Raw genomic sequence first — 26000 nt, 5'->3', positions numbered from 1 at the left:
AACCCCGCATAATTCCAGGTGCATTGCCGACGCTCCGCGAGTCCGCCTTACTGCTGCTATAGGCGACGCTTCTTGATTGGTTTAAAAAACAACCGGAAGTAAAATGCAAGACTAACGGGGTGTGGGGTTGGGAAGCATGTGGTAACGAACCAAAAACACTTGGAGAGGGAGGGAGAGGACTTGTTTTGGATCCCTTTACTCGTGTTCAGGCCCGCTCGGATGCAAGCATAACTGACGGCACATAAGTTTTCGCTAAAAAAGCCCAAAAAACCCTCCTTATAGAGAATTTATTATCAAAAATCCTTTAAATTATTGAAGATTAGATGTAAGTACGACGTTCTGTATATATGTTTTGTTTTCGAAGTCAAAATATCTGGATAAATTCGTGGCTTTCTCTCGTCAAAGTTTGAATTTTCCACAGGAAGCCCGTGAAGTTGCCTACCTTGTTAGTATATTGTATAGTAGAAAAACAAAATTGTTACCAAGGGGGGTAGGTGAGATGACAAAAAATCGATAGCGCGCGCGCATTAAAAGACAAAGACAAGACACCATTTAGTATTTCCTTCATTTATTAGAGTGGTTAGCCTGTGGTAAGATTAAGCTTCTTACGATAGATTTGTTCATTCTTGTTAGACTATGAAAAAAAGTTTGAATTATTTTTTGACTTCTCTAACACCATCACGGTCAAGCAAAAAGCTTCTAGTTTAGCGAAATAAGGTCATTGTAATAGTCGCAGCACAAACGAAAGAAAGCTTTACTCGTCGAAATGTAGTACCAATCAAATGTGCTTCAAAACGACATATTTTCCTTTAGAGGAAAGACATAATTCTTGATAAGAATAAATGACTATTTTAAATTTAAAATGTGAAAATGCTTGAAATTGAAAAGCCGAATTCCTGTGACGTATTTCCTATGTTTAATTTTGTATAGAAAACATGATTTTGACGTCATATCTATGTTTCTATGCTGTGATAAAACATTGCTTTTCAGCCAATCAGAGCACGCGTTCGTGAAAATCTATTATATAAAGTATTATGGGCTTTCCCATTTAGAAAATAATGAATTAGAATGGTTTTATTAGCCATACTAGCATGCCAATGGATGAACTGCCATTCATTGTTTATTAATTTTAAACACTAGCAAACTTCAGTGAAAATTCAAATTTTTTTTGGTTTGAAAACCTAAGAGAGGGACTTTGGAAGCTACTTTGATAAATAGGCAATACGCAAGTATGGTTCTCCTTCACTTTAATCGACACGCAAAATATCTGTGTTTACAATATGTACATTATGAAGGCATGAATAAGGATAATCAAAATGAAGGGTTTTTCAGTGATAGCTTGCGATGGTCATACAAAACAGTTTGAGAAGACGCAATTTCGTGTTTTTGGTAAATTCCGTGTTAGAACCGGCTTCAAGTTAACACTTTTAATCCTTTACATTCATCTTTATGCTTTTTTATTACTAAACAAGCTATATATATCCTTCTATAGAAGCTCTCTGGCATAATATGTTAAATGTTGCCACCAGAAGGCTCGATCAGAATGTTTGAGCATTGCTGTGGACAAATACTTGAGTGTTTTGAGCTTTTTTCATTTGAATATAAAGAATCTATTTCAAAACTTTAAGACAGTTTATAGATTTTCAATAAAAACTACTCAAATGATATTCCAAATGACATTGTGGAGGTAATACCTACAGTTTTTGTTTCGAAATGAAGTGCAAAAAGAGTTAGAAAAGGTTAACTTAAACCTGCAATGATGATAATATAATAACCAATCATTTCTAATTTTCTAAAATGGAAAAGCCCAAAATACTTCATGGAACCGGTTATACGCACCCTTTTGAATAAGGGGGATCTATATGCTTTCTACTGTTATGCTTTATCCAATGTACTGATCGTGCTCCTTACACTAAGAATACATTTTGGAAATTTTAAGAATAGATAATAAATAATATATACCATTCAACAGCTATGTCTATTTATAATTCTAAATTACTAATATCTAAAAAGAAACGAATGATCTAAAACTAATATCTAAAAACTAATATAAAATAATATTGATACTCTATAGACTATGTATAAAAAGGATGCTTTAAACACTATGAAAATACCTAATACGTAAATGCTAAATATGAAAGGGCTACAAATTAAAGACATCCTTAATACAAGAATAAGTTTTTAGATTCTTTTTGAAAATAGCTAAGTAAGAACTCTCTTTAATATACATAGACAGAAAATGCACGTAGCCCATAATATTTAAGTTTATAGCTTGGCTGCTCTAAGAGAAGTTTATGCTGTGATCTTAGACTACGTTACTTTAGGTACATAATGGTTTAAGAGGACATTAAGTATTCAGGTATAGCATCCTTGATTATTTTATAAGTATATAGTAAAATCCTAGATTTGATGCGATGCTCTACTGGGAGCCAATGTAGCTCATAAGGAATAGGCGTTATATTATCTGTCTTACGTGTTAATGTTACTAGTCTTGCAGCAGTGTTAAGCAAATGTGAAGACGCTTAATCAAATAATCTGGTACTGATCCATATAATAATGCATTATTATTATCAATACGAGATGTAACGAATACGTGGACTAATGCCTTTGCAGACTCAAAGCTAGGAGTAGTATAGGGGATGGGGGTATCAGCGCAACTCTGATCCGAGTAATCCCCGTCTAAAGTCCGCGTGCGGGTAATACCCGCGCGACAACAGCGCAACTCCCATCCTAGTCTATATGTGAAGGCCCAGGTGTGGGGCTTGAGATCTCATGTATATATATGAGGTGTGAAGAATGTAAGGAGTTTGTTCAGAATATGGGCGTTAAGTGTCTTAATCCGCCCTTCAAGCCCACCAAGCCAAATAGATACGTTTTTTTTGTGGTAAGAACATTGCTAATGCAGGCCCCAGCGCTACCAGAGAGCAATATTACGCCAATGGAGGTCGTAAGAAAACACCTTTTAAGAGAATAAAATACTTTATGGACTGGATGAGTCACATTCACGATTATCGGCCCGTATATCTTGATGAGCAAGTAAAGAAAGAAATTACGAACGACTTAGAAGAGCAAACGCCAAAAAGCTTAAGGAAGACATTGAAAACATTAAAGCTAGGGAAATATTACAAAGGTATTCCCTACCTTTTGTCTGAAATTACCGGTAATTCTATTCCCGAGGTTTCTGAAGATACTATTAGTAGAGTGTATAGAATCCCATCGTTTCGGCAACTTTTTTTGTGTCCCCCGCAGGACTGTGCTGCAAGGCGTCGAATTTCTTTTTTTGCAACGTCCCCATCGTTTTTGGCGCAGGGAGGAACGAGTCGTGTCCCCGTACTTGCAGGAGCAAGGGAGCATCAAAACAGTGCTACCTTGGCAGAGGCAAATTACCTCCCCCAGCCTTGCAACCCTTCGTGCCCCCGTACTGGGGCGGCCGCAGAAGCTCTATAGGACAAGGGAGCGGCGAAACAGCGCGCCCTCTTCGCGGCGCCAGGGTGGCTACGTAGAAGCCCTATGGGCCTCGATTTGGGCCCCTCTGCAGTGCCGCGGCAGCTGCGCCAGGGTGGCCACGCAGCCTGCAGCTGTAGAAGGGTCTCGATTTGGGGCCCTTGGCAATCTATCTATGCCGCGGCAGCTGAGGCAGGGTGGCTACGTAGCGTGGTATGCGAATGTCCTGCAGCGTCTTTTGTGCTCTGTAGAAGCCTTCCAGCACCCCCAAGAGGATGCGTATGGTTCTGTCCTTTCCAAGCATGTATGCGACTATACCTGTGGCTATGTACAAATACATCTATACCTATAGCCAAACCATATGTTTCCTATAGCCAAACCATCTTTCTAGATATATATGGCAACACCAAAAGATATGTCCGAGGAAGAGATAGCCGAGATGTTGGAAGACCGCAAGACTGGCATGGGCCTGCAGAAGGCGGCTAAGAAATACCGCATAGGTATTCCTAAGATACGCAGGCTGGAAAAGGAAAATGGTTTGGAGGTAGCCATTCCACCACAGATGACTATTGCAGATATCCAAAAGCATTTCCAGGAAGTACAGGAGTCCTTTGCTATCGTGTTGGATGATCTCCGGGAGACCAAAGAAGAACTACGAAGTACGAGGGCGGAATTGCTAGCCAGGCTAGACCAGGAAGAAATCGACGAGGCAGTCTCCGATATGGAGGAAGATCTGGAGGACGAAATCGACGAATTGGATAAAAAAATGGACCGGCAAATTGCCGGCAGTGTACTATTTGGCATTGGAGGGATAGTAGTAGGAGTGTGGCTATCCAAAAAGCCAGAGGAGCCTCCTAGGGTATACTACTACGCGCCACCCAAGGAGGAGCCCAGGGAAACCAAGCCAAAGTCTAGGATTCCGGAGATGGAATAGAGATATGCACTATTCTCTCCTTTTTTTGCTTTTGGTAGTTTTCACCCTGCCTATCTTGCAATACAGGGGTGGCGGCTTCGTCCAATCTATTTTTTGTTCTTCTAGAAAGTGTCCCCATACTGGAGTCTTTTTGTTTTCTTCTTTACAGCCTTCCAATACTCACTCGCTGCACTTTTTCTCTAGGAAGAGTATCGTTCTTTCCTTCTTTCTGTATTCTGTTCTTGCGTATTGCCAGCATTGGTATTCGCCCTCCTCCATGTGCAACGCTTGTACGCATTACTTGTTGGGCGGGGCGGGGGTCTCTAGCAACCTGTTTGGGCGTTTGGGTATTTCGGATTGCAGCTTCGAAACCAACTCGTGGTAGCCAGGCCCCTCTGGCACATAGGCCCTGGCAACGCCATTGCACCAGTCTACTACTATTTCTTCCATGGGTACGGCTGTATGTATTTTGCAGTCGGTTTCGAACTTTCCACCTTGGCATGCCTCTAGGATTGCTTCTGTAGCCCACACCACACAAGTCTCCCCATCCCTTCGGAGAACTACGCGGTTTCCTCTTGCTGGCCAGGCAGCATCCATATCCCTAGGTGCTATGTATCCCAGTATCTTGTATTTCCCTTTGGGTATGTCCTGCATTCAGTGCACCTTGGCCCAGAGCGGCGGAGCATCAGTCAGGTAGAACTCGGGACCGTCCGCTCCAAAGAACAGCTTACGCAGGTTGTTTGTTCTCCTAGCTATTCTTTCTACAACTTTCCTATGCTCTGCCACTGCTGCTTCTATGGCTTTCCTGTCTTCTTCCTTCACTTGCAGGATGTTGTTCTTTCTTTCCAACAGCTCTGCGTGGTATGCCTTCGTAGCTTCGACCCACTCGTCTCCCTCCAAGTCGTCTGATATGTCTTGTAGCCTTTGCTGTCGCCGTCTTTTGGACAGGAAGGATATCCTTCTGTCGGTTGGCACTTCTAGTATGCCAAAGGGACTCTTTTCCACTCCTAGCCTTTGTGCTTTCTTGGTGCGCCAGACCCATTCTACGTGCTCTGTGGTGGGCAGCATGTCTGCAATGGGCGGGGGATCCTTGTGCACGCGCGTAGGCATCTTGGACTCCGACAATATGGTAGAAGAGTCTTTCGTGTAGCACCGCAGGGGTTCCATCCCAAGCACATCTATGCGAAAGATGGGACGCCTACGGAAGCCAAACTCTCCTTTGGCCCAAAGTACGCACTCCTCCCATTTCTCGTTCCCACGCACTCGTACGCCAGCTATGCGTCCAGTTGCCACATTGCAGTACCATGCCAAGAAGATCTCTTTCGTCTCCTCGCAGCAGATGCAAAGACACCTATCCAAGCACTTTGCAAGGGTAAGCCACATGTTCTTGGGTGGCTGCACTACAAATATGTCCTGTAGGGGTGCTATGGTCTCTGCGATGGCATTGGTATTTTCCTTGCAGAATCTCTTGCCGTAGATGGATATTTCCACCCTGGTGCAGCCCCTTGCTTGCACATCTGGGTGCAGGAGTGTCTTTCTAAGGTGGTCGTTGGGGCAGTCTACGTACTCGGCTAGCTTTGCACCTACTGAGTCTTGCACTTCTCCAGCTTCGAAGTTGGACACTACCTTGTTGTATATCTTGGTCCTCTTCCCATCTTCCATCCAAGTGCATACGTGTTCTCCCACTTGGTGCGTATTTTCCAATATCGTGCCCTTGCGTGCGCCTCCTACAGACTGCAGCTCGTAGCCCAGCTCCTGTAGACGACGTACCAGCGCCCGTCTGTCTAAGGTGCCAGAGAAGTCTTGGGTGTAGTCTATGGAGTAGATCCCATATCCGTGAGCATGTAGCAGCGCTGCGAATTTGGGTATCTTCTCGTCTACCATTTCTATGGGCAGCTCCGAGGCGTCTACTTTGGCTACGGATACTGCGGCAGGCTCTACGCCATGCAGGCCACGCCATTTACCCCTGGCATCGTCCTTTTGCTTTGCAATGTTCTCTACTATGCTTCCTTTCCTACAGGTGTGGACTATGCTCGTTGGTAGAAATACGCCAAAGGTCTCGGTGGCCGCAGTAGATATTTTGGCTACTAGGGTCTTTGCATTTCTGCACAGCAGCTTCTTTCCGTACAGGTTGTCTTCTGCGACAAACCCATAGACAAATACATCGTCCACAAAGGGTGGCAGTCCAGACAGCGACTGCAGGCTGGTTGGTCCTTCGTTTCCTTCCAAATACTTGCAGTTGGATATGTCGGGCAATAGGTTTCCATCGTATGCGTTGTCCCGCAACAAATGTGCCAACACCCTACTTTTTGCCCGTACGCCCATCTCTTGCAAGGTTGCCGAAATGCTCTTTTGGTAATCCATTCTCTATATGTGGGGATAGAAGCTTTTGGACTACTATAGTGTCGATCTGCAAAGGGCCCAAAATCGAGGCCCTTCTACAGCTGCGGGCAGGCTACGTAGCCACTCTGGCGCAGCTGCCGCGGCATAGATAGGGAGGCCCCTTCTACGCCTGCGTGGCCACCCTGGCGCAGCTGCCGCGGCAAGGGGGCCCTGTTTCGGTGCTACCTTGCCTCCTGCGGGACAAGGGAGGCGACTCGCCGCACTTCTACGGCTGCAGGGCCCTTCTACAGCTGCGTGGCCACCCTGGTAGAAGGGCGCGCTGTTTCGCCGCTACCTTGCCTCCTGCGGTCGCCGCCCATAGGGACGGCTGCCCCAGTACGGGGGCTCGACTCGTTCCTCCCTGCGCCAAAACGATGGGAGTCGGCTGGTGGAGGTGATTCGCCTCTGTCTCCCCAGGGCTACTATTGGACGTTGCAAAAAAAGAAATTCGACGCCTTGCAGCACAGTCCTGCGGGGGACACAAAAAAAGGTTGCCGAAACGATGGGATTCTATACACTCTACTAATACATTTCGTCTTTTTCATCTTCAAATGCTTCTTTAGATCGGATTCTTTCTTAAAACGTCTGTTACATTCTTCACACCTCATATAATTACATGAGATCTCAAGCCCCACGCCTGGGCCTTCACATATAGACTGGGATGGGAGTTGCGCTGTTGTCGTACGGGTATTACCCGCACGCGGACATTAGACGGGGATTACTCGGATCAGAGTTGCGCTGATACCCCCATCCCCTATACTACTCTAAGGTATCTTCTGATACGAGAAATGTTTCTAATATGAAAAAATGAAACTCTACGAATGTCATTAATATGTTTCTCAAGGTTCACCGTTGTGTCAAATACGACACCAATGTTTCGTGCATCATCAGTGGAGCTGATAGATGCATCACCAACTACAATACACTTTAGTGGTGGCATTGGTCGATGCTTTGAGTGGAGGATCAATAACTCGGTCTTGCCGTTGTTTAATTTTAGATTGCTCTGCAACATCCAGCTAGTGATATCACGCAGGCAGTCTTCAACTTTGGTATATGCTATTCAAGATATAACTAGCTAAAAACTAGTGTGCTATTCAGTCGTGAGTGCGTTTGTAAACTTAAGCTAGGTAGAACCGAATCACACCGGTAGTTGCCAATTACTGAAGAAATAACAGGCATGCAAGAAAGGAGGATCTATTATAGCTAGGACTAGATGACGCGAGATGTTTTTCTTGAGTCAGTAACGGCGTAAACGATAAATGGCATATGACTATATACTGAAAATCTTTTACAAACTAATTTTTTATTAAGTTGAGCAGATTTCTTCTTTTTAATTAATCGACCAAAAATATCAGAACTTATTCGACAAGAAAAGGGTTAAGAATGTATTTATCACCTGCCTGTCTTGGACGAGGATCATACTAACCTTAGCCAGGTGATATGAAGAAGTTCACAAGTCGGCAGTTGTTGTCACAGAAAAAAATTGCTAGAATCGGATAGTTTCAACATGACCGTAAAATGAAATCATAAGCAATCGTCGAAAATATTCTCAGAAATTTATCACCGATTTAATTAACCAGATCTAGAGTTTCTAAGAAACGCGAATGTCAACATCTGGGGGAGCCAAGAATTAAGGGATGATTTATTCCAAAAGCTTTATCTAATTTCAGTGAATAGCCTATACAACCAATACAAAAGCTTTCTGAATCAGTTTTTTCTGCTCCAGAAAAAAATAACTGTTCTAGCAGTCTTGTCAGTATGAATAAGTTAATCCTCATAAATTTGTAACAAATATTTATTTGAAAGCTTATGGTCGGTAGAAGCTTTATAGAACAGTAATCGTATATACACTATACAATATAACATTGTCACAGTGAATATAAAATCTTGAAAGCTAAACACATTGAAGTAAAAATTGAAAGACATTATGTATTTTGAAAATATTTCCAAGAGTTTGGCTTGGTCATTGGTGCAAACATAAAACACAAGTTCTGTAGGTTTCTGTTGCTTAGTGCTATGGAAAAAACAATTCCACTTCTTTGGAAGTAACTTAATTATCGGATCTGGGGAGGGGGTGGATTTGGTTGCTGTACATCCTCTTGTGAGTAAGTAGAAAATGCGAATAAATAATAGATCCGATCCTTTTTAACATTATGCCAGGTGTTCGAGGCTAACAAGAAAATGAAAATGAAATACTTTTTGAATTTTCAGTCCCGCTGGCCTCGCAACCAAGATAGTTTGTTTTTAAAAGTCTATGAAATCTAGAGAAAGCTATGTATAATGGCTTTCGACGTGGCTAGAGAACGAGAGAATAAGAAAAAATATCGTAAATAGATATTTCCCGGATTCGCTTGCCGACCACGAAACAATGGTTCCAAGCCGAGGCTGAACTTGATATATTTATACATTTACTGCTAGCCTATACATTATACACTTACATTATACATTCAAGTCTAGCCTCGAATTGGAGTAATTGTTTCGTGGCCACGCAAGTGAAACCGGGAAAGGTCTTTTATTTATGATATTAAACTGATAACACCGGCACCACTTCTTTTGGATTCATCTGAGACGACGAATGAGGTTGCCACATTCAGTAAAATATAAAATTTGTTTCCATTGGGAACGAATCATCCTTACTCGTGGTTTTCATTTTACTTACACTAGTTATTCAAACTTTGGAACTCTTTTACCAATTTTTGCAGGTTCCCCAGTGCTGAAGTCACTAGATGCTACTGAAGGTGACGCCGTTACTTTTCTATGGGATCTTATCAGCCCTAGAACAGTAAAGATAGATAGGTGGGAATGGGGAGTTTGGATCAATCCTACCAGATGGTATCCCTGCATTGTCTTGACGAGGAAATACCCGCCAAAACATGACAGTGAAAAAGTGTGCAAGTCTCTTTATTCTCGGATGAAACCCCCAACCAAAGAGAACCTGGAGCAAGGAATATCAGCAATGGTATTGTTAAATATCACCAATGAAGATCAAAAGAACTTCTACACCGACGTTCAGCTGGAAGGGAGATACACTAAAGAAGATCCTATAATATATCAAGTCAAAGTTTCCCCTAGTAAGTATATATAAGATATTTTACAATAAATTGATGAAAAACGAAGAGATCGATATTGAAAACTACTATAGGTGAAGGGCCCTGAAGGGGTAACATGCATGGGAGCTGGGATTTGCCTAGGCGTTTTTTGGGCTGGGAAAATGGAAGTTTATGAATTGGAAATGGGATTCACACATAGGCTTATAGCCCCCACATTTTGTGAAGTTCACGTGACTGAAACTATTCAATTGCCGTATTTTTATAGCTTTTTGTTTTTGATCGCGTAGTTTGTTTAATTTTCAAATGCCCCCCCCCCCCCCCCAATCCCCTCAACTCACTTAATTTCGGACGTGCTTCGCGGTCCGCCTGAACCAATCCAATGATTGACATCTAGAGGCCGCCATTGAATAGACAGCCATATTCTTCGTATTCAAGGTTGATATAACAGGTATATGTAAGGGGATCCAATAATTGCTGTGCTGTGCTGTGCTGTGCTGTGCTGTGCTGTGCTGTGCTGTGCTGTGCTGTGCTGTGCTGTGCTGTGCTGTGCTGTGCTGTGCTGTGCTGTGCTGTGCTGTGCTGTGCTGTGCTGTGCTGTGCTGTGCTGTGCTGTGCTGTGCTGTGCTGCTATCTATCCACTTATTAACTTAATATTTTATTATCAGGGTCAGTGACGGTTAACCCAACCGCAAAATCGGTCACCACAAAACCCAACAGTAAGTATACTATTGTTCATGCCGTCTCCATAATAACGTAAATCAAATTAGACATTTCCTTTATCAGAAGACTTTATTCGAGGGAGAGAACTGCTTTGTTCCTAGGGAAGACGTTTCAGGCGGGATTGACTAAACCTGTTTCCTCCGCATGATTTCCAAAAGATAACCGCTCTGAATGAATATCGTATGCTTATACAGCTTCTTTTTAATCTTTTTTTTTTTTTCAATTTCAGGCGCTACAACGAAATCGGACCTGAAGATTGTAGTACTTATAGCACCTCTCGTGTGCTTTGCGCTACTGGCACTGGCTTGAGTTACTCAAGGGAAAAAAGGGAGCATAAATAAGAGAGGGAAACTTCCTAATAAAGCGCGCGCCATGTAAATTCACAACATGAAGTTCACAACTGTATTCCTCTATTATGCTTCCGGCCAGGTGAGCTTATAGAGAGTACTATCAATGTTTGTATTTATCGGGATATTATAGGCACTTATTGGATTCATCCAAGCCCATTATATATTGGAGAATATTAAAGTCGAGACTTAATATCTGACATAATGGGCGAGGATGAATCCTATAGGTGTAAAGTATAGGAGTAAAATATCCGTCATTTGCTAGTGGCGTCCAAGCAATTATGCAGATGCAAATAATTCACCTTTTCGGCGCTAGCTTGGATTGTGTTACGGTCACCAAAACGTTCGGACATCGTTCTCGGATTTCCATACAAATTGACTGACTTTAAAGAAAAAATTTAGGTAGATTTCTTTAGTTAGCTATCTTAACACAGTAAGAAAAGCTTCAATCAAGCTAGAAAAATAATTAGTTACTTGTATTTAGAGAACTAGCTAAACATTAACTAAATAAATAGTTCATTTAGAGTCAGTACATTTGTACGGAAATTCGAGAACAATGTCCGAACTTTTTAGTGAACGTAACACAATCTAAAACAATTTATACCCCGTGACGTCTAGCGCCGAAAAGGTCAATTGCTATTGCGAAACACTAACAAATCACGATATATTGTGATTATCGAGTTCAATAATTGTTTTATCATTCAAATTATAATTCCGTTCTATCTTTTCGATTTGGCTCTTTTTGCCAACTATCAAACATACCATGTAACAAGGAAGCGAGCTATGTTGACAAATGAATCGTTACTGCGCATGAGCAAAATATCATTTGCAGCAAAACGGCTTTGCATCATAATGCGCATGAGCAGAATATTATTTGCAGGCAGTTATTCGCAGTTGTCTCGGCCAATCGAAACGAAGGTAAAATTATTGGATGAAGTTTTGATGACATCTAAAACTATTAATGTCCAAGTAAGTGTTATTGGCCGAAAGATAACATTTGCAGAGACAATGATAATAGACCGGCTTCGAGTTCCAAATCACGCTGTGTTTCTTGATAAAAGACTCATTTACTTAAGGTTAGCCTCGATTTTGTATAGAATATTCACGTGTTCCAGTCAAGGTCCGTGGAATTTCAAAGTGTTTGTATTGTTAAAGTTGTGCTACCTTTTCTTTACCGTTGGGGAATTTGTGAATATTTAGACACTGATACGAGGCTAACCCAGAGTCTGTAATCAAGGAACACAGCGAGAATTTGAAACTTGAAACTGGTCTATTCCGGATATCATCAAAACCGAATTTAGCTAATGTTTTATTCTACATTGTTCAAATAGATTAACTGATAATACGAAGATAGAAACTTTATGATGAACTTAATATTTTAAAAAGTTTCCGCCGTCCGCTGACCTATGCAGGGTCGTTTTTGCAGATAACTGCCTACAGATATAGCAATCGACCGCTGAAAAATCGCTGGCGCCTGCTGATTGCAAGAATTAGCTGTAGGTTCTCGACCAATGAGAATTGTCAGTTAACTACTAATTTTTTGGTCGAATGTCAGTTAACTGTAATGATTTTGCGAGCACTTACCATAATATTAACCAAAATAATGAAAACATCAGTTAACTGTGAAAACTATTAATTTTAGGTTATTTGTCAGTTAACTACTATTTTTTGGCCAATTGTCAGTTAACTATTAACCCAATTGGCAACCTCGAAAAATATTACTTATAATCACTGAGCCTGAGGGGAATAATTTTAGTTTTAGTATAATTTTAGACTTGAAAAACAAAGAAAAATTGAAATTCGGAATAAAAAAAAAACACGTTTTAGTATTACTTCCAATCTGGAAAACTTTAGAAAACCTCATAATCACCGCTCCAGCGGTAATTATCGTCTCACTGGTCGCTCGACCAATCACAGCGCGAAACTCTATATTCAAACCTAAAATTTACTAATTAACAATTATTCGCCGAAAGCGAAGTGACTATCGTGGAATATTTACCGAGGCGCGAGTCTTCGAGCAGCGAAATAAATATTCCCTATATTAATCACTGAGCCTGTCGCGAATAATTGTTTTAGTATTCATTTTAACAAAAGTGAATTCAGTAAATAACGGAGAGAGAGTTTGTGTCGTATTTTTAAATGTTATTTATCTTTGCAAGCGGCACAAATCGGCAATCGAGCGTGCGCGATATATTCACCTGTAGGTGACTATAGCAGCATAAGACGTAAAATGTAACCAATGAGCACGTCGGATTTACTATATACAATTGTGTAAAAATAATAAAATATGATATGATAACTTTTTAGTTTAATAATGGTAAACTCAGGATTAAACTAAATATTGCAATACCTTTATTGGATCTTCCTGAACCGGAAGGGCTTTTCAAATTCAATTCACAAAGCTTACAAACTTTAAGAGCTACTTTACAAATACATGTATGTGCTTAGGTATATAAATTTTAGCTATAAAGGCTTTTTAAGTAATTCTGTTATAATGTTAAGTGGATAATAAAAGCTATGTCATACGATTAGTTACAATCTACTTAGTATATTAATATTATTACTACTATGTATTATTACTTATTAAAGTATTAAATGGACAAACTAATCAGCCAACCATTCCGTGGACGTTAGTCCTTCGTCAGTCCCCATGGGATGAATTCATCCCATGGGCCGGGGACTGACGAAGAACTAACGTCCAAAACGTCAGTTTCCGGCAAAGCTTTTTACGGTGATCCAAGTTATCTACAAGTTCCTACTGTTTTATTCAGAAACACCGACGCAGTCCACGCTAGTACTCTACTAGTTACCACTAGCTACTCTTAAGAGAGTTTTTTAAAGAGTTTGACTGAGCTTATCTGTGTAATACTTTTGGGATAGAGTTCCAAATGTCAAATGCAGCTCTTAAGGAAAAAGACTGTTGAGCGAGCTTTGTACTTATATGATCTCCCCCAATATTACGGATGGGTTTTAAAGACCATTGCGTCTCCTCCCTCTCTGTTATCTGTTACATATTTTGGTAAAAGCTAAATTTGCTAGCACATAGATGTGAGCACAAGTTCAGTTACAAATGTGAGATAAAACGTAGAGTGCTTGTATTTTGGTTCTATTTTCACTTTTAACAAATACAAGTGGTATTTTTCATGAATTCTTGGACTAAGGTTGTATTTCCTATACAAATCGAACTAGCAATTACAAATCGTACTCTCACTACGCGGTCTTGCGATTTTGTAATCGCGCGTTTGATTACAGATCAAATCATACGACTGATTTAAAAATTGCACGACCGCGTAATACATTTTTAATCACGAGTATGATTTCAGACCGCAATTGGACGACACGAAGTTCTATTACCAATTTATAATTATATCCATTTTTTGTAAAAAAAAGTTTTTGATAAAGACGAACTGGACAGCACTTTTTTCTGCTAAACATGGGCAAAAATTCGATACAGTCCAGCCGTTTAATTCGCTAGCGCGGAAATTCTTGCTGTCACCTCTTATGCGCATGCTCAATCGACCAAAACAATATGGCATCCAAGAGGTAAAGAAGTGAAGAGTCGAAAAAATTTTATAAATGCTTGAATGAATTGGGTACAGCTGATTTTTTGGGTCATAAGCCATATAAATTATATACCACAGGAAGCCCAAACGTCAAAAATCAACAGACACAGAAAGCCCAGTCAGTGAAATTTAACAGAATATAATAATAATAGTAATAATGCTTAATAACCAGTCTCTCACGATAAAAATGGCTGCCGTTACTAGAAGGCAGATGCAAGGAAACTAACACTCGAATATGAGCAGTTTTCTGTGGCAGTTATGGGGAGCAATTTTCAAAGATTTTACGAGCTTCGGGCCGTGGAATGGTGCATTATAGTAAAGAATGTTTACGATCTACTTAAAGTTAGATAGGATATGACAGTTTCTAGATGTGTAGTGGTGAGCCATATATTATAACTAGAGAAGCTTATAATTTCGAATTTACCATCTTCTACCAGTCATTCTCTTATAAAGCTGCCATTTTATTTCGACCTGAAATGAACGAAGTGCGCATGCTCATCCACCATACTGTATAGAATTTTTGCCCACGACGCATGGCGACAATAAAACAGTCGATCCAAATATGTCTACAAGTGTAGAAAGTGGGGCCACTTTTCTTTTATATTAATTTGTGCTCAAAAGTATGAAACCAACTTAGCAAAATGACTTAAGAGATGCACCCACACTAGCTTCTAGAGCTAGTCTTAAATATTGAATTAATTACTCTTTTTTATATATTCATCTAGTATTTCTATAGTTTCTTTATTTTGGTATTCATACTCTTTTTATCATTATTATTTAATCTCTTCAACATTATTATCTATACATTATTATTAAGTTATAGGTTTATATAGTTTTTGTTTAGGAAGACCCTCGTGTAAACCACTTGATTGTGATCTGGGTACACCTGGTAAGAAAAGAACGCGAAACTTTCACTGCCTACAAATGGTACACGCTTCTAGCTACCACACAATTCAATCAGAAGACCGCGAGTCTTTCGGAACTTTCCAAACAAATGGTATATCTAGTATTTTTATAGTTTCTTTATTTTAGTATTCATACTCTTTCTATCATTATTATTCAATCTCTTCAACATTATTATCTATACATTATTATTAAGTTATAGGTTTATATAGTTTCTGTTTAGGAGGACCCTCATGTAAACCACTTGATTGTGATCTGGGTACACCTACTTGCAAGAACGTTGTCATACGAAAATAGAACATTAGTGATTTAGTGGGATAGGAATTATATTAAAAAACAAAATAAGATCACTGAAGCTGAACTTTTTCTTTTGTCTTTTAATGTATTCCTTTCTCACTAAATTACTAATGCATTAGCAAACAAATTTCCGACCAGATGTTTTAAATGGTGTAATTCGAAATGGTACTTTTTGTACACTTAGGCCCGGTTGTACGAAGCCTGGATAGCGCTATCCAACGGACATATCCTTATCTAGTGGATAGATTTATTAGATATAACAGCATCAACTTACCCGCTGGATAGCACTATCTGATGGATAAATCCTTATCCTCCATTCGTTCAACCGGGCCCTGGCTTTCTGCTAACAAAGGATACCTTGATCTTGCCACTATCGATATTTTTACTCCTGGTCTTTTAATCGTATATCACACTGAATTTGCAAGATCCCAGTGGAACTGTCACAGAAGGTTCTGGAAAGTGCGACATTTGACCTCATGAACCGATCCCACTCCCAGTAATCATTTGACTTTTTCAATATTATATTCCTGGTTACGACATGATTTTTGTTTCCTTGTTTGACACTTAAAACTTCCAGTCTATTTATACAAAAAGACAACAAATATAATTAATTGGCTATTATTACTATCCTTGCGGAACATGCTTCGCTAGTGAAGTATTTAGTATGAAAGCCGGTAACCAATCAGAACAAAAGCGTAGCAAGGCAACAAAATGGCGGCTTTTTAGATTTTATACGATAATTTCATTTTTCTAATAACGAAACATAGTACCGTAAAACGTACGAGCAAAGGCCTAACAAGGGGGGCCAAGAGCGCCAGGGGCTTTCTAGGCGATAACCAATCAGAACCAAAGCGTAGCAAGGCAACAAAATGGCGGCTTTTTAGATTTTATACGGTATTAGAGTAAAACGAAAAAAAACAAGAAAAAAGAACAAACAAAAAAACAAACAAACAAAAGTATACTTTTAAGGAGGGCGATTTTCAGCCAAGATTTGTCAGTTTCAGGGTTTAACCTGTTAGCTAGCCGTGCCCTGACTTCGATCAGCGGCCAGAGGTTTAGTTCGGGGTTTAACCTTTGAGTTACGAGTGTCCTGATTCAGATCAGCCTACGGAGATTGTTTCAGGGTTCCATCTGTCGGTTTGCGCCTGACTTAGATCCTTACACGACTCGTTTCATCGTTTCATGCATGAAGGGTTCAAGGAAAAAACTTGATGTCAATTGATAATTTTCTTCTGAGGTAAAAATCATGTAATTACCTTACAACAGCAGATATTTTATGATCTTCATATTGTTTCCTCTCTTCGTCTCCAATCCAAAACAAACGCAAATCCATCATTCCAAAACCTGAAGTACTTGAACCATTTGGAAAAACTTCCATCATCCATAGGTGACCACATTGTATGAACATCGGACTTGTAAATGACGTGCCTTTTTCTTTTGTTTTGGCAAGGGATTGGTAATCATATATCTTCCACAAGTAACTCCCAAAGGAATCATAGCGACTTTTCTGGATTGAAATGTAAAAACGTTATTCAAAAAGAGATTTCATAACACTACTAATTACTATTGAATGCTATGATTAAATTGCAAAGAAAGAAAGAAAGAAAGAGAGAGAGAAAAAAAGAAAGAAAAATCGTATTTTTCATGTCATTTTTTTTCCTCGCTCGTTTGCAAGAGCATGAGAGCGCGCACAAAAAGAATGCACGGAACCAATGACCAACAACGTCCTTAAGGACAATTATGAATGCGTAAAAAGTTATATAAATAACTGTTATGAATGTCGCGTTCTGATTGGTTTGGAGCGCGTACTTTATGAGAGCACATCGCACGCGCGCGCACTTTCCGTTGCGTCATTTCTATCTACTATTGTAATTTGTATTTTATAAAAGAAATAAAAAACTTGCTTGCAGTGCTGAGTGATGTCATAAAGCACTTGGGGATTGGCAGAACACTCGAGAGGTGTCCAGAACACTTCTCTCGTATTCTGCCAACTCCCCCGTGCTTTATGACAGCACACAGCACGCGCGCGCGTTTTCTATTTCTTCAATAAAATTTCTTGAAACTGATTTCCATAGCAACTCATTTTAGATACTCCTCTCGACCAATTAGAATCAAGCAATTTTATTACATTTACCAAATAATTGTGGTGCACTATAATTGGCATGAATAATATATCTGAAAAATTTTGCTTGATTCGGATTAGATATTAATCAAAAATAGTAATTAGCACATGCAATGCAAATTAAAATGGTATTACTGAATGAGTAATAATATATTTTATTGGCTTCCCCCTTGTTTTGAGGGTACTTCTAAGGGTTCTTCAGTTTTTCTCTCTTTACAAAACCTAACAACTGAAGCTACATTCATTATTCCAACCACAGGCAAGTCGTGCCAAGCCATAGGTTGTTTCAGGGTTCCATCTGTGACGATTAGCCTTGTCCTGACTTAGATCACCTCATATGTCACCTCGTCGTTTCAGGGTTCCAAGGGTAGCCGAGCTCTGACGTAGATGTTTCAGGGTTTGATCTTTGAATTAGTTTTGCTTGGTCCTACATCAGCCCCGCAGAGGTTGTTTCAGGGTATCGATAAAATGTGCATTAGAATATGGTGTTTCGAGTGCAATTGGGAATTGAAGTGTACAAGTGGGTTTTTCAAAGAGCTTCGAAAGAGAACGAGCCCGAGCTCTTTGAAAAAGGCACATGAGAAAAAATAAATTCCAAATTGAACGAGTAATCATATTATTGCTGGTTTGCACTTATTCCCAAGAGAATGAAATGACGAAAGACACGGCGGCCATGTTGGATGATATATGATAAATGACGAAATGTTTGTTAAATTCATTCAACATGGCAGCTGTGAAAACAATCAATACTAACTTGCTTACCCTCTTAACTTCACTTAATTCATTCTTCAACTGTGTATTTTGATTTTCAACCAATTTCAAGTGTTCAGTCTTGTTGTCTTGTTCGTGTTTATCGACATGTTGTCGTTCAACTTGGACTGAACATCCCTGATCCTTGAATGGACAATCTACCAATGCTCTATCACAAGAAGTAGCCAAATGGTCATCTAAGTTCATCCTTAGGAGAAAGTGCAGATCTCTTTTTATTTAACAAATTACATAAAGATTAGGATTTTCACGTAGAAAACGGACTCATGCATTCAGCTTGCGTATCGCGGTAATGTTTACAGCCGTGCGACTACTTTAACTTCAAGGCCACTCAAACAAGCTGTAAATCAAAGTCATAAAAGCCAGTTTTTGATGAGGAATAATAGTATGGTTATGAGTTCTCGAGTTTTTTGTTCGATCCTGTTCATACAAACACATATTAATTAAAATATGTGATTATAAAGGGGAAAAAAAACTGATGGGAAATGTGTGCAGATTCTATAGCTAATTGTCTAAAAACTCATACGTGATTGCCCACTTTTGCAGTATGAAAATTTGACTGGCTGAGCTTGGTTGGTATAGTCTCACTGTATTGATTTCCCATTTCAGACGACAGCATATCATTTCTTTACATATCAAGAGAAGATATGTGGTCTGAATTGAGATTTTGGATGTTTTTGTAACCAGCACTTTGTACTGACGACTTGCCTTTTTATATTTTGTATCAATCCATCTACACTTGTACATTGGTATGGACATGGAATCAGTGTTTCAGGACAGTCACGCGCTTTGTGGTTCTCAAGTTCATGTTGGACTAACTCAAGTCCGCATTTGCCGTCACATGCCACTCTTTTGTACTTGCATGTGTTCTCGTGCTCTTTTATTCGCATTCTCTGCATTTTTGTGATGCAGTTTTCATGTGGACAGGGCACGAGCTGAAAAGGACATGTCTTTTGGTGTTTTGGAAGAGTTCCCAGTTTGCCGATCCAGGTACACTTCTGCGCAGCATCTATTGACCCTTAAGAATTCCAAGTTCAATAAATCATACTTTAATTGACATAAACTGGAAGCACGTGTTTCTCTTCATGAGAACCCCAGACTAAAATTATGAGGCAAATTTGCGAACAAAGTCATTGTTCAGGGCTTTTAAATGAGCATTATCCGGCCCTAGGAAACTTTGAAGGACTTGTCCATCCCCAGAAGCCATTGTATATATGTTCTCTCGTTTTCGTTATACCAAACATGGTCAACGATTGGGATCAGAAACCATGCGTAGCTTACCACAGACGATCCAGGGTCTGTAAGGGTATTCGCGGGAACCGGGAAACGAATGAAATATAGCGCGGGATCCAAGAAAATATACGCATGATTGGGAGTATTGGCATCGGCCGTTGCACGGGAATTGCCTAATTCAATATCCTGGCTTTCTTATTTTCGGGTAAAACGTGATGGCAAATTGTCGCGTGACGCGGGATTTGGGGACAAATAGAGCGTGAATCGGGATCCGGATCCCCCTTCCATATCCTGACAATGGGATGACCCAGCTGAGGAACTAATGCTCTAGTGACAAGTAGTTATCTAAACAAATGAATTTATGAAGGCGAAACAAGCAGATCACTTTTCCATGCACTTACCTACATCGACTGGAGCTGACTCCTGATTATGATTTTTATCTTCTCTTTGGGGATGACAATAAACTTTTAGGTTATCTATGACGCCTCTAACAGTAAGGTTACGCGAGAAATTCCGGTCTTCAATCAAGCTGTTATCCAAGGGGCACCTATCGACACTCCTCAACCACTGTCCAATGCAGTATCGACAAAACGAATGTCCCTCTTCACAACTCATAATGGGATCTCGCAGAACTTTGCGGCTGTAACAAACAACAAAATCAACCAGAATGTGTAAGATTTATCTTCGCTCAGCAATAGACCCCTTGCACTGAGGGCATATTGTAAAACATTGACTGGACTGCACTGGACTGGACTGGACTGGACTGGCCTGAAAAATAATCTGTAAAATATAGACTGGACTGGACTGGACTGGACTGGACTGGACTGGACTGGACTGGACTGGACTGGACTGGACTGGACTGGACTGGACTGGACTGGACTGGACTGGACTGGACTGGACTGGACTGGACTGGACTGGACTGGACTGGACTCGAAATCTGTAAAACATGGACTGGACTGGAATCGAAATCTGTAAAACATGGACTGGACTCGAAATCTGTAAAACATGGACTCAAAATAATAAGCTTAAATAACCGGAAATGACTCCACGACTTCAGCTTATTTTCTGTAAGCTTGATTATACATTGGAAAAAATTGCCCATACATTTGGAATATTTGCTCTTTTCGGTCTTTTTCCTCTCTTTCCAAAGCAATAGGTCGTCCTTAAAAGCAAAGTTATAAAGCACAAGTAAACTGCGTGACATAACATCCTAAATGACCCGTAAATCTTCTGTTCTTTCGCTAACTACCGTAGTTAGCTTGTTTTCGAGGCTACGAAACCTAAGAAACCATAAGAGGCAAATGAATAGCCAACAGATAGTATGAGCTTATAAAATCAACCAAAATACGGTTCCAAATTTTAACAAATTCCTATGAATTATATACCAAAATGTTCAGGAAAGCGGCCGGGGTTTTCAAACCCACTTCTGTTTTTTTGACAGGTTCTGTTTTATTTCAAGGAGAGACGATTTTTTAGCTTGACCCCGGTTATGTCATGCATTTTCTCTTGTGTGTAAAATACATCCAATAGCGTACATTCAACTCAAAAAGTACGGTGGTTTTTTCGATAGAATTCAATCTAATCCGTATGATACAGTCCGTGAATAGTTGAATTAACTGAATCCACTTCTGTTTTTTGCCTAGATAGTCATTATTTTGAGAAGTGATCCAGAAACCGTGTTTTTGAGACATCGATAAATGACAGCTGCGCTTGACATACCTTTGTTTATTCAGGGGCACTTATCTTTATCTGAAGAACCAGTTACTAAGAAATTGCGATTTTATATCCAAGGCCTTATAATAGATATGAATATAAAAAACCGGGCGAAACATCAGTAGAGTTTTCCTGTCTCCCACAGTAGTATTTATTACAGCATATGATTTTGAGATAACGCTGTTGATACACGTAAGTGATTGTCTCAGAATAACACCGGAAATTGTTGGAAATGTAGTGATCGTTTCATATATAACAGCGGTAAATTGTGGTCGTGGTTTGATTGTTCACGACCGAGAGAAATTAAACATTTTTTGATGCCGGAATAAAAAAATAAACTGATCAAGTTACGAATCAACATGTTTATACATCAGAAAAAAATCTGTTAACATATATTTGGTCAGCTACGATTTCAAGCTCACACCCCCTGACGTGAGCCCATACAAAAAATTATGTCTCAAAAACACGGTTTCTGGATCACTTCTCAAAATAATGACTATCTAGGCAAAAAACAGAAGTGGATTCAGTTAATTCAACTATTCACGGACTGTATTATACGGTTTAGATTGAATTCTATTGAAAAAACCACCGTACTTTTTGAGTTGAATGTACGCTATTGGATGTATTTTACACACAAGAGAAAATGCATGACATAACCGGGGTCAAGCTAGAAAATCGTCTCTCCTTGAAATAAAACAGAACCTGTCAAAAAAACAGAAGTGGATTTGAAAACCCCGGCCGCTTTCCTGAACATTTTGGTATATAATTCATAGGAATTTGTTAAAATTTGGAACCGTATTTTGGTTGATTTTATAAGCTCATACTATCTGTTGGCTATTCATTTGCCTCTTATGGTTTCTTAGGTTTCGTAGCCTCGAAAACAAGCTAACTACGGTAGTTAGCGAAAGAACAGAAGATTTACGGGTCATTTAGGATGTTGTGTCACGCAGTTTACTTATGCTATATAACTTTACTTTTAAGGACGACCTATTGCTTTGGAAAGAGAGGAAAAAGACCGAAAAGAGCAAATATTCCAAATGTATGGGCTATTTTTTCCAATGTATAATCAAGCTTACAGATAATAAGCTGAAGTCGTGGAGTCATTTCCGGTTATTTAAGCTTATTATTTTGAGTCCATGTTTTACAGATTTCGAGTCCAGTCCATGTTTTACAGATTTCGAGTCCAGTCCAGTCCAGTCCAGTCCAGTCCAGTCAAGTCAAGTCCAGTCCAGTCCAGTCAAGTCCAGTCCAGTCCAGTCCAGTCCAGTGCAGTCCAGTCAATGTTTTACAATATGCCTGCACTGAGTCCCGAGCGGAATTGTTTTGGGGGAAAAGCATTAAAACAATTAAAAATAAAACAAGACGTCTTTCCTCATCCAAAAAGCTTTGCCATCCAGCACATTTTCCCATACAAATGCTTATGAAATATGCGATTTTCTATAATGAAGAGATAGAAAACGAACGCGCGTGCTATGGTGAGTTATACAAGCCCTTGGGAAGTTCGGGTGGTTGCTTAACCACTCAAAAAACTTGGAAGGTTGCTTAAGCACTCAAAAAAGCTAGAGTTGCACTCCGCTTCGCGTCGTGCAACTCTTACGCTTTTCTTCGTGCTTACCAACCTCCCGCATGCATCCATAATTGGAAGGACGCACGCTACTTATGATCCATTCCTTAAATATTCAATGGCATTTCTCCTATAGTCAACAATATTTTTAAAACGTCGACTTCTTACTAATATCGGGGTGCTCTTTCTATTTCCGGTGTTCAATTTGACACAACGTCTCTTTTTACGGGCCTATTGTTAATTAATAATTTCTCGTCGAAGGCGAAGTGAATATTGGGGAATAATAACCGAAACGAAGTAGAGGCGTCCAGGGCCAAATGCAAGGAAATAATAAGGTGTCAATGCAAAGTATTCACTTTTTCACTTGTTCTGTCTTTCTTTTCTTCTTGCATTCAGGATAGCGAAAATTTTGCATCATCAATTTATGAGAAAAAAACTGCAAATTTGTAAATTTGGCTCTGGATGCTTCGTTTTCAACTGGCCGTGCGCCATTTTGAATTTGAGTGTATGCAACCCGTAAAGTCCTCTACCGATCTTGTAAAGCGCCATTGAGCTCCTGGAAATGGCGCTACATAAATTCATCCCTTTACCTTTAACTTTTTGTCCTGGGCCTATGGGCACAGTACATTTGTTTTTGGTGAAATAGGTATGATCGGAATTTAGTGTTACAAATGCCATTGGTGGACCTCGTCATGATTGACATTGGTGAAACACGAGGTGAAAATGCACGTTGAGATCTGTAAGATCGGGACACGGAGGAGTTGAAAGAGGTTGAACATATGTGGTTTTCGTGGTAAGAGTGTCTTAATCCAACTTACTTTAAACTTAATTTGGTAGTATTCTAAGCAGATAATTAGAAACTGGAGCTAAATTAGAAACTTTAAGTGCGATTTTTGTTTTTTGATACAGCGCGAATTAGTTACGTAAACAAAAGATTGTAAATGGACAGGCCAGGAATTTCTACTGCGTCATTGATGTAAAATAGTACTCGCACGAGTTTTATATTATTTTGTTAGCAATAAAAATGATATTTGGCTTGAATATTTTTATGACAAAAACGTATTTTATGCCGTAAGCTTGAATGGGGGCGGGCCATGAATTTCTACTGCGTCATTGATCTAAAATAGTACTATTGGTATTTACTAAAACAAGGAACTACCTAAAACGACCTGAAACCACCTAAAACGACCTGAAACGACCTGAAACCATCTTGAAACCACCTGAAACCAGCCAAAACATTGAATCTCAATCGAGTTTGTCGTCCAGTTTGTGTATTTTATTGACTTTTATCGATCGATCGAGTGTTTGTTTTCCTTGGAAGGGATGTACTTCATGGTAGAATGTCATATAGTCGCCACGTATACTCTCCCATAGAAGTATTCCACATTTATACCTCACCTCTCCCTCGCTACGATTACCTGTTCCTAGCTATGATCAACCGTCCCTACCTATGATCAACTGTTCCTAGCTATGATCAACCGTCCCTACCTATGAATAACTGTTCCTACCTGTGATCAACTGTCACTAGCAATGATCAACGTATCTATTTCTAGTCGAACATTTTTATGAAAAAAGAGGTTTTCATGCCGAAACCTTCAATGAGTGGGTGGACGAGGAATTTACTGCGTCATAATTTACATAAAAGAGTACTCACACGAGTTTTGTATTAGTTTATTTATAGATCCTTTCACGGTTTCCGACGCCATATTGTTTGGGGGGCAAATTTACTAAGAAGCGTAGGGAAAGAGATATGTTTTTCGTAATACTTCCATTCTGAGGTTACCCTGCGAGCAAAGTCTCCTTTACCTTCCCCGAATGAGAGAAAGGAAAGAGCCTTCTTTCCTTTCTCTAATTCGGGGGAAGGTAAAGGAGACTCTGCTCGCAGGGTATTCTGAGGTAAATTTTCGAGACTAAACTTTTTCTGTAGATGGAGAATTCTCTGTTCAATAATGTTTTGTGTGGTGTTTTTGAGCCGATGGAGCCACCATAACACTGGTTCTCAGAGAGATGGAGGCTTGCTATGGGGTTTGCGACCAAGACTCGTTTATGCTGGTTCACTTTGAACGTAAGAAATCTCTTCTATCAGCATTACAAAATATTCTATTTTACTCAAACCGAATCCACGGACTTTCTTCTTTCTTACAATGACTAAATCCCAAATAGTCTTCTACTCTATTCAAAGTATCCAATGTGCCCAGCACATTTGACACGTTTTCCCGTGTCAAAACTTGTTACCTTTAAGTTATGATTCAATGCAATGCTCAAGATTAGACAAAAAAGTTCAAAATTTGCAAAGCGTCACAGAACCCGACTTTGGGCTTCCTGCGGCTTCTGATTTCAAGAAACGCTGCTTAAAATGTCAACATATGATTTGCTTCGAAGTCTAATACTTGTTTTCGCTTAAATAGTAATAGAAAACAATTCTCATACTACTCTGAAAAGTAAAACAAATAAAATATCATTTGATATTACAATTAATTCTCTTATATATTTCTTGTGATAATCCCTGCCACTATAAAGTTTAATCGTTTATGAAAATACTGATTGTGAAGTCAATGCCGAGCGAACTGGTTGAAATTTAAACTCGATCGTCTGATATCGTGTAAATTGAAGAAATTTTAGAGATTTTATAGGCATTGTACTGGAAAACTAACTATATTTTCTAATGGAGTAAAATATGATACAGCTTAGTGAGAAATTAGAACTTTAAACCTAGATATCCTCTAAACTATGAGATAAACTAGACACGACTCACCATATTGGACACAAGAGGTTGTCGTCTATTTTATCCACAAACTGTTCGGTCTTGTAACCCGCCATTTTAAAAATAAGTATAATCTTCTTTCGTGTGATTTCAGATAAAAGTCACGAATGGACTGCTACACCGTTGGGAACATTTTGCATGATTTGAAGGGCTATAATAAATGCATAAGATAAGTGCTCGTCATTGCGGTAGATTGAGAATTTAAACAAAATATTGT

The 26000-nt window shown here is 39.6% G+C and overlaps 1 protein-coding gene and 1 long non-coding RNA gene across 3 annotated transcripts; one reads left to right on the top strand and one right to left on the bottom strand.

Moving 5' to 3' along the window:
• Nucleotides 1-9355: 9355 nt before the first annotated feature.
• Nucleotides 9356-26000, bottom strand: LOC116289566 (TNF receptor-associated factor 4-like). 2 transcript variants are annotated; one of them, XM_089030172.1, is made up of 6 exons: nucleotides 25775-26000; nucleotides 20144-20382; nucleotides 19218-19527; nucleotides 18504-18699; nucleotides 16876-17126; nucleotides 9356-9513 (listed from the first exon to the last, which is right to left on the bottom strand). In XM_089030172.1, the coding sequence occupies exons 1-6, from the start codon at nucleotides 25837-25839 to the stop codon at nucleotides 9495-9497; spliced, it is 1080 nt and encodes a 359-aa protein (XP_088886298.1). In that variant the 5' UTR covers nucleotides 25840-26000; the 3' UTR covers nucleotides 9356-9494. The 2 variants fall into 2 exon arrangements, with proteins under 2 accessions (XP_088886298.1, XP_088886294.1); XM_089030168.1 differs by lacking the exon at nucleotides 9356-9513 and adding an exon at nucleotides 13935-16197.
• LOC116289567 (uncharacterized) lies at nucleotides 9445-13209 on the top strand. The gene is made up of 3 exons (XR_016119820.1): nucleotides 9445-9810; nucleotides 10455-10505; nucleotides 10739-13209. It is a non-coding gene; the product is annotated as an uncharacterized LOC116289567 (long non-coding RNA).

This window comes from Actinia tenebrosa, unplaced genomic scaffold (genome assembly GCF_029948245.1).
Source record: "Actinia tenebrosa isolate PJP-AT-01 unplaced genomic scaffold, QUT_ActTen_1.0 PGA_scaffold0__85_contigs__length_37466705, whole genome shotgun sequence".
Classification (NCBI taxonomy): Eukaryota; Metazoa; Cnidaria; class Anthozoa; order Actiniaria; family Actiniidae; genus Actinia; species Actinia tenebrosa.
This window is presented reverse-complemented; position numbering and strand designations above follow the sequence as displayed.

Excerpts from the sequence above, each read along its gene's own strand:
- LOC116289566 (XM_089030168.1), bottom strand. The coding sequence starts at position 25,839 with ATGGCGGGTTACAAGACCGAACAGTTTGTGGATAAAATAGACGACAAC. Across the intron at positions 20,383-25,774 it reads AACCTCTTGTGTCCAATATG|CCGCAAAGTTCTGCGAGATC; the intron begins GTGAGTCGTGTC and ends TGTTTGTTACAG. Across the intron at positions 19,528-20,143 it reads GTCAGCTCCAGTCGATGTAG|GGTCAATAGATGCTGCGCAG; the intron begins GTAAGTGCATGG and ends GGAATTCTTAAG.